Source organism: Odontomachus brunneus, unplaced genomic scaffold (assembly GCF_010583005.1).
Source record: "Odontomachus brunneus isolate Ranch 3 - 2012 unplaced genomic scaffold, Obru_v1 Obru_scaffold_002, whole genome shotgun sequence".
Taxonomy (NCBI): domain Eukaryota; kingdom Metazoa; phylum Arthropoda; class Insecta; order Hymenoptera; family Formicidae; genus Odontomachus; species Odontomachus brunneus.
In genome coordinates, this window is record NW_022639452.1 from 590940 (window position 1) to 599709 (window position 8770).

Here is an 8770-nt window from a genome sequence, read left to right on the forward strand (position 1 = left end):
CTCTCTCTCTCTCTCTCTCTCCCCCCCCTTCTCTCCTCCCTTCTTTTATAAAATATTTTATAACTTACGTTAACGACATTAATATAACGTTGTTACGTCGGAGCTCACCATTTAAGTCGTTCCCCGTTAAGTCGTTGAATAATGTTTGAAGTTTAAAATTGTTATCTCCCGGCAAGTGACGCGGAGGGTCTCGGAGAAGATGTAGAAAAACAAAATAAAGAAGAAGCAGATAATTTTTGAAAGTAAATTATTCGCTCACCTGTTCGACCCATAGATTCGTCGTCATGATCTGGTTCTTCAAGTTCTGTAACAGAAATGATCGTACCGTTGCCTTATTAAAAAAATAATTATTCATTAAAAAGTAGAAGAATCGTACATTTATTATCAATTACGCGATATCGTGTGCGGATTATTTATTTATAGTGCACTTAGTCCCGCGGGTGCTTCACCATTCGATAAGATCAATAACTGCGGAAAATTTCCGACCGGCCGTTTCTACACGGAAAAATATATTTCAGTTCGTGTAACTGTGAATGGGAACCAGACGAAAAACTCGCTGACGAAAAATAACATCTCTGTTACTGCGACTGAAAACATTTGTCTCAACATTCAGCTATATCAAGGGCCGTGTTAATAGTCGAAAATAACTTCAGGAGAGAGATTTAAAATTAGACGTGAGTTTTTCAGCTAATTACACAAATGTAGTGTTACATAATGTTATTTAATTCAAGTAAAAACTCAGATCTAACTCTAAATTTGAGTATTTCACATGGGACAAGTAACAGTCTCTTAATACGTGCCTAAAACTCGGTTGAGATAATTGATTGAGTAGAAATTCAATCTTACTTAGCATAAGGATTGTAGATTCTACTTTCACAAACTGATAAATACAAATCGACGATAGATTGCTAACTTTCGATTATATTTGAGACGATGCCGTTTGATGAGAAGTGTCGGGTGACGAGGCATTTCCTGCAGAAAGTGCGCGGCTCCGTTTCTCCTTTTTTGCGGCTGTCACCGACAGTGCATTGTAATTTCCGGATTCAACCCGACTAATTGGACAGGCCGACTAGCTGCTGCTCGGACGCATATAGATGGAACTCGGTAATCCCGATTATGGACTGCCAGTATGCGATTTTCCGCTATTTCATGAATCTCCGACATTCACAATTCGAATGCTGTGGCGCACACGTGGAATCCGCGCGCGTGAGCATCTGTGTGCATACGACCGCGCAAATCTAATCCTGATTCAATGCGAACGACGTGTGTCCGAAACAAGTTTGTCCTCAAATACTTGTGCCATACTGGACGGGACACGCGATTATCGTTGACCTTTCGATTCACGCATTACAATCGATTGCTCCAGCGAAGTTGCACAACTAAAATATTCACTTTTACCAACTATGTAACAATATTACGGGCGAAATTGAAGCCATATTAATGCAATATTAATTGTTGCAATTGTCAGTAGGATCGACGTCACTACAACATCGTCGATTTGATTTAACACAGTATATTACTATGGCGCGAATTATCGTCGAATATCTTGTTATCATGCTATTGCATGAAATTATAGAGCGTGTTCGCCCTCTGCTGCGGGCATTTGCATCTAGACTGCTCGACTTTCTTTTTTTTTAATTTCGACTTTGACGGAAGCTTTCGCGTACCATAGTTTACGACGCGTGAATTTCGGCGGGACAATAAGTAGCGGGACAATAAGCGCGGTGATGTTTCCGTTGCGACGTTGACGAGAAGGTGCCCCTAACGGGGTAATCATCGCGGCAACATAGTCGCTGCGAGTGTCGGGATTGAATGGATATCCATCGTGAGATGAATTATTCTCCGCGATAGGAACGCGAATTGCATTCACATGCAAATGTAATAATACTGATATGGCTTTCGTGCGTGCATGTATCCTAACGAATCGCGCATATCAATGTAAGGAGAACTGTGGATGCAATAATGTAATATGTTGTCAAGAAACGTCTTCGTTAGTATAGTGATGTGTTCTTTCATTCTTAATTCTTATTTATGTAATTATAATCGCTCTTTATGCCATACAAGTATTTCATTAAACAAACTGAACAAAGATATTAAATATATTGAGAGGACAAATTGATCTAAAAGACATCTTGAAGTTTAGTTTCTCATAGACGTAGTAAAGCGAATAAATCTATCCGTATTTATCGTCAGAGAAAAAATTGATTTAATATTATAGTTACATTTTACCTTTAACTATATTTTTTTTTATGATATTTTATTTAAAATGATAGTACATGCAAGGTTATTATCACCAGTATTATAGTAGAGTTTAATAAAAAATAGTTTTAAATCTTGTTAATATTATATTTCTTATTAATGATAATTATATATCTTGTTAATGATAATTAACTAATAGTTAACTGATAGTCATATTACATTAACTAATAGTTAAATCATATGTCTATCTTTGTTTTTCCTTCAACTTATACAAACATATGATACAATTATTAGTTAACTTACCAAGAAGTTGGGACAACCGGTCTTTAATCTCGCATTGTCTCATAATAGCACAACAATAGTCATGATAAAACATACAAAACTCGAATCGTTATTGTGTCATATTATAGTACGTTGTCGTTGATGTAAGAGTGTCGTATTAACAGCGGATAATAATAACGCAACAATGTAGAGCGCTGCGTAGTAGCTATACTAGTAATTACTTAGCGATTGTTTATTATTGTTGTCGCGACTAATTCATTGCGCTAATCAAGCCGCGACGCAAATGAGACCGAAAGAACAGTAATTCCGAACTATCCTGCATCGATTCGCCGCGACTTGCGTATTGCGAATGGCGCGAGCGAACCGAACAAAGGGGGGCGGGTGATTGGCAAATTACTTTACATGTAATTAAACTCTGATTGCCGCGGAACGGTCGCATCGTACGCTCTCGCGTGCGCGCATCTCCGCGCATCCCCATTAGCGCCAGCACTCGATATGTTAATTGATTCGAACATACGCGACGGGGATATGGGTCACGCCAGTCCATACGTGTGGCAATGCTAGGTTAGATATTTTAACATTGTGTGTCATGGTGTCCATGTAGATCGTAAATGGAAAATTCTTGTTGGCTTCCGCGTGTAGACGCAAAGCGTATCCGCTCGCTCCTAATTAATTCCCTTGCCATGCCGGACGCGGCACCGCCCTAGTTAGTTGAAAGAAGGGAGCTTGTTTCTCTAATGACCGAGATGATCGCATTTATGATCGCTCCAATATTTGTCTTGAAAATTGGCAAGCTGTTTAGTCACGAACAATAAACTGTGAGAAAAAATCCGAAAAATCTTCACATTTTTATTGTATAAATCATATTGTTGCGGTAAAGCTGACCTCCTCATTAAATCATAATTTTTGGAGAATTTTCGCGAGGTTGGCTCGGAAAAAGAAACATCTTGAAATTTAATCTCTCATAGACGTAGTAAAGCGAATAAATCTATCCGCATTTATCGTTCGTTACGAAATTTATGTTAGGTTTTACTTCCTCATCCTCTTCAATAAAACATATCGTAAAAATTTACTCCGGGAAACTCAGTTCGTTCATATTTTTCGTCCTTTTGAGATGCCACTGAGGCGGAAGGAACACTCTACCTTACATCCTGCCGCCTTACATTCGAGTCAACTCTTGCAACGGTCATGATATTGCGAGTGTGTCGTCGTAAAGACGAAATAGCGAGCGGCTAGTGTTGTCAGCGAGCGAATTTAATTTGTATCTCTCTGCGACTGTGTAACGTCGATTTAACGCGATTTTCACTTGGCAGTGGATGAGATTTGTACCTGCGCGAGTTTTCCTCGAGGCGATCAAGAGGAAAATAAGAGACGCAAACGGTCTTCTAATCAATGGGCGATTCTATCAGGGCGGAATTGGGACAAATACGCGCGAAAGAGAAATCCGCGCCGAGACACATCTGTGTATCTAAATTTTCTTATCTTAGAAAAATCTGTGAATGTGCGAATAATTTAATTTGCTACTTCTCCGTTCTACCTAATCTCTTACTTTCACAATTGATACGTTGATGTCTATCAGTATAAGTAATCAGCAATATTATATTTTTTTGTTACAGATCCGAAAGCACAAAGCGTGGCTGACACTGAGTGAGTGAGAAAGTGGGTTTTTAAGGTGATGGGATTTAAAGTAGCAGATACTTATGAAACTCATTGAAATCGATGCGATTTACTTATAGAGTTTTACATTTTGGGATTTTGCACTCATACACTAAAACAAGTAACGGCAAATCTCACTAAAATTATAGACATTTTTGACATAAATATATTTCCTTGTTATTCTAACAAAAGAATATATGTTATTCTAACAAAAAGAATAGTAGCAGTGTACATATAAAGTATTTTGGACTTCCTTTTAGGTGTCAAGAAATGCTTTATTTGACTTCCGGATTAATGCTGCATTTTTCGTAGATTTGTTTCTCCGACGTTTCGTAAATTATTCCAAAGAAAAGAAAGACGCGACACTAATCCGTAAGCCAGGTTAAGCATGCATATACAAAATGATTATTACTAACACTATATAGCAACAACAAATATCTTTTTTCTCAGTGTGTGTGTCGTTATACGAAAAAAATATACTGTTCAAAACAATCAAGCGATTATTTCTTCAAATGTTATATTATCTGGCAATTATTTCGAATATATCGAGTTTTAGTAAATATATTTATAGAATTGGGATAGTTTGCTAAGTTATAGTTTATAACTAAATTTACTTCAATCTATTTATTTAGAGATTTATTTAAAGTAATCATTTACCAAACGTATCTTTTAATTGTTTTGAACATTGTACACATTACATTACATCATGTGCATCAGAATTGTGTCATTATCCGCGAAAAGTTATTTGCTTGCGTTAACGTGATTCCGTAAGTATCCTTTTTATTAGCATTAAATAATCCACTAAGCGGACCTTAGTTTTTCTGTATTTCCGTTGTTATTTTATTTTTTGCGGAGAAAAATCTGGTTATTTAAATTCATCAAAATTCGATGAGAATAAGTTTGAATAAAAGTATCGCGATTTGACTTAATAATTTTATGATTGATTTCACGATCAATGCAGTCAATTTTCAGCTTGCGATTTCTTACACTTGATTTGCGAGTTGAATGTGATTGCTAAAATGACGAGATTTACTGTACGCATTCCAGAAAAGATAGAATTCGTTGTGTCGCGATGAATATTTATTAAAGGGGAATACGCGAATTTTCACGAATCGAATTTATAGATTCTATTCCGAAGGGAATTAATATTATCGAGAATTTTAGATTTCCATTTCCCTTGATTGCGTCGCGATCACATTTTATGTGCGACTTTTCGTCAAATCACATTCGGACTACAACGAACATAAACTTTGCAAAAATATTGCGGAGTTGCATTGGGGAGTAATCTTCCCTAAGCTGACTTCTTCGATGGCTATTGCGAAGCCATCGTGCGTGAGATATTCACGCCACTTTCGACCACTTTGTCCGCGCGCGGTGTTGAACGGTTGTGTGATCGTTGTGATCGGCTTTCAATTCATGAATATTTCGCGAGATTCACGAGAGTCACAAGTATTCCTGAAATTTATTGTACTGCGAATATGTCCGCGGAGTGACAAAACTTTGTTAGTCTTTGCCTAATGACGAACATTTATTAAACGAATTCATTGTACGAACTCGTAAATCCGTCTCGAGATTAATCGAAACCGTTCGTTAATATCGTCGAAATATTCGTGAAACGCCGTTAAAAATATCAATCGTGTTGCGAGTGAAATCAAATGCCCATTGCAACGGCGAATTTCGTCGATAGACCTCGCTGTACTCTGCTGGAGGACGCACCTGCTTGGCTGGACTGAGATGACTTTCAACAGCGGAATAGTAAGTGTCGAAACTCAACGCTCGCAGAATGTAGTGCACGCATAATAGTAAATCGCATCGATTCTCGACGAATAGAATAAGGACAATTTGTTTCGAAAGACCTTACGTGTTAATCAGTGTCCCGACAGTTTCGGGACATACAGCACACAGATATACAAGTTCAGATACACTTAGAGATGAATGACGCACGTTTATAGAATTCAACTTAAATTCGAAATTCCCTCCCCTCTCCCTACCGCCCCTCCCAATTATGGAGACGCACCATACATCGCGATAGGCACCTTTAGCTGATGTGTATGCTGTTTCATCTTTTTTTGTCACGGTAAATTCATTCCATGGAGGATGAAGTACGTAAATATTATTTTCAAGCATATTTTGCGTCGCATCGAACGCCGCGCGTGTTTTTCGAGACACGAATTAGCGATTGGATAGTCGTGCAAACGCAGAAAATGTTTGCGGGAAACGCAACGAGCACGGTTATGATTGTTGCGACGCTAGAACCCCCGAGAATAATTTCTGAAGTCGTAAATCAAGATGACCGATTGTAGTGGCAGCGAAGTAGTAAAAATAGATGTGTGCTCAGGACGCCTGGCAGCGGGGGGATGAATAATGCTCTGTTTCCCAACGTTGAATATTTAAGATTGCTGAATATTCACGAAACGCGCGCGCGAAACGTTTCAGCGTTACGTTCAACGTGGATTTACGGGAGGTGTCATTTTTTTTTCTTTTTTATTCATAACAGAAGATCTCGGGCGAGAGGCCGATCGTAAATGATTCAGAGGAGTGTCGTTTGTTGCGTTTTTAATTTCCCTTCCCCCTCCCCTCCCCCCGCGATAACGTAAGCCCCGCCATCTCTTCCGCGCGACAAATATGTACAAGCGTGTTACTCGGGAAGGAACTTTGTGAAAATATGATTATGATCATTGTTGTCTACCGAGTTCTCTGTTTATACTCATCGAAAGAAACTCAATATGTTTCACGTGCTGCGCTAATGAACGCCGATTGAACATAAAGTGCCGATCTCTGCAGCCGACATGAATTTGACGTGCGCTATTCAATCACACGGAGCAATGCAATCCTTTAAATGTATTAGACCGCAATAAACAAGAGGTATTTCGCCGATCGCAAAGCTGAGCTTATCAGTATCGATCGACATTTAATCTCATTCTTTTTCTCTCTCCTTTTCTCTTTCCTCACGTGTGTACCAGGTGCTGGAAATGAGTACCGAGATTTTCCGCGCCGCTCCCAAATATCAGATAAAATATTTGACGCTGCCACGAAACACGTGCTGTATCGCATACGCGCGACTTTTTACAGAAAAAAATATATAAATACCGCGACTAGTGTATCGTTATCTTTGGGAGATATTTTTTTATATTATTTCAGTACCGATATTGCCTTATTCATCCGAATGTTACGTCATAAATAATAATATAACGTAAACTAATATTTGTTGCATAAATTATAAAGTCGTATTGAATGAATTATAGAATAGCCCTGATAGAAATTTCACGCAGTTTGTAAGCAGTTACTGAACAGTTATATTAACGTTTACCCAGTAACTGACGAATAAAACTGTTGGGATCCCAATCAAGATGTAACGCTTTGTCTGCAGTTACTGTGCACAAAAATGCGCAATATCTGAACTCATTTATTGACCGAGAACTGAGCAATAATTGGACAAAGAAACTATTCAGTCGATTAGAAAGCAAATTTATTGCTCATAAAATGGACAGTTTTGTGCTAGTAATAATGGATATTGTGTGTATGCTTGCTTATTGTACAATTTTAATTTTTAATAAAAGTCAGTACAATCGCAGACATAAAGAATGTCTGATTTTTTGTAATAAATTTCAGAATATAACCGAATAGTCCAATATAAGAAATGTATTTCTTAGGCACTATTCTCTCATTGGATAATTTTTAGATTACATTGCCAACAAAATGTCGGACAACCTTTATGTCTACAATTGTACAGGAAATCTAAGGTGCTTTCTAAAATAGTCTAATGTGTTTTTGTCGCAATACAATTCTATATCATTAATATATAGTCCATTTGTCGTTTTCTCACTTTCAACTTTAACCTTACTTGTCACTTCTGCCATAACATGTTGTTTTGTTAAATTCCAGATTTCCTTCAACTTCCTCTTCCTTGCTCTATATTTTGCTACGCGTTCACTTATTCTTTACATAATTTTAAGATCGTCTCTATACAATATAATTTTTATCATGCACATATGTATGCGATATAAAACTTAATAAAACTATATTCAGTTCCTTTCCAGTTTTTGCGCAGTTTCGATACAACTATGAAATACAGTAATACTAGACAATAACTGATTAGGTGTCTAGTAAAACTACATAGATTTCTACTAGGGAGTATATAGTATAAATCATGAAATTCTCTTGAAATAATTGGTGGTAGACACTGTTCAAATATGAGTTAGCATAACACACACACGCGCACACACATACAGACCGCGTGACGTGCAGCCAATTAAAAGGAATTATTTCATTAAGAACTACACGGAAAAAAAAGATTTGCTAATATATGGACAACTAAAAATATTAGCTGCAGGAGCAAATTTTCTTGCTTTCATAGCAAAGTTATTTAGTTGTAATAGCTAAAAGATTTGCTAATATATATATTAACCTAACCTAATATATATATTAGCAAATCTTTTAGCTATTATAACTAAATAACTTTGCTATGAAAGCAAGAAAATTTGCTCCTGCAGCTGATATTTTTAGTTGTCCATATATTAGCAAATTTTTTTTTCCGCGTAGGCGCGCTTGAAAAAGGGACTTTTGGGTCAACAAGAGAGAGAGAGAGAGAGAGAGAGAGAGAGAGAGAGAGAGAGAGAGAGAGAGAGAGAGA

At 37.4% G+C, this 8770-nt stretch overlaps 1 protein-coding gene across 6 annotated transcripts in view; it reads right to left on the minus strand.

Annotated features, from left to right (window-relative positions):
• Nucleotides 1-8770, minus strand: part of LOC116842505 (acetylcholine receptor subunit alpha-like) — a 209643-nt gene that overhangs the window by 143458 nt on the left and 57415 nt on the right. For all 6 annotated transcript variants that reach the window (XM_032811857.1, XM_032811840.1, XM_032811848.1 and 3 more), the window contains one exon: nucleotides 260-304. In XM_032811857.1, the coding sequence (XP_032667748.1) occupies nucleotides 260-272 (13 nt within the window). In that variant the 5' untranslated portion in view covers nucleotides 273-304. The remainder of the gene's footprint in view (nucleotides 1-259; nucleotides 305-8770) is intronic.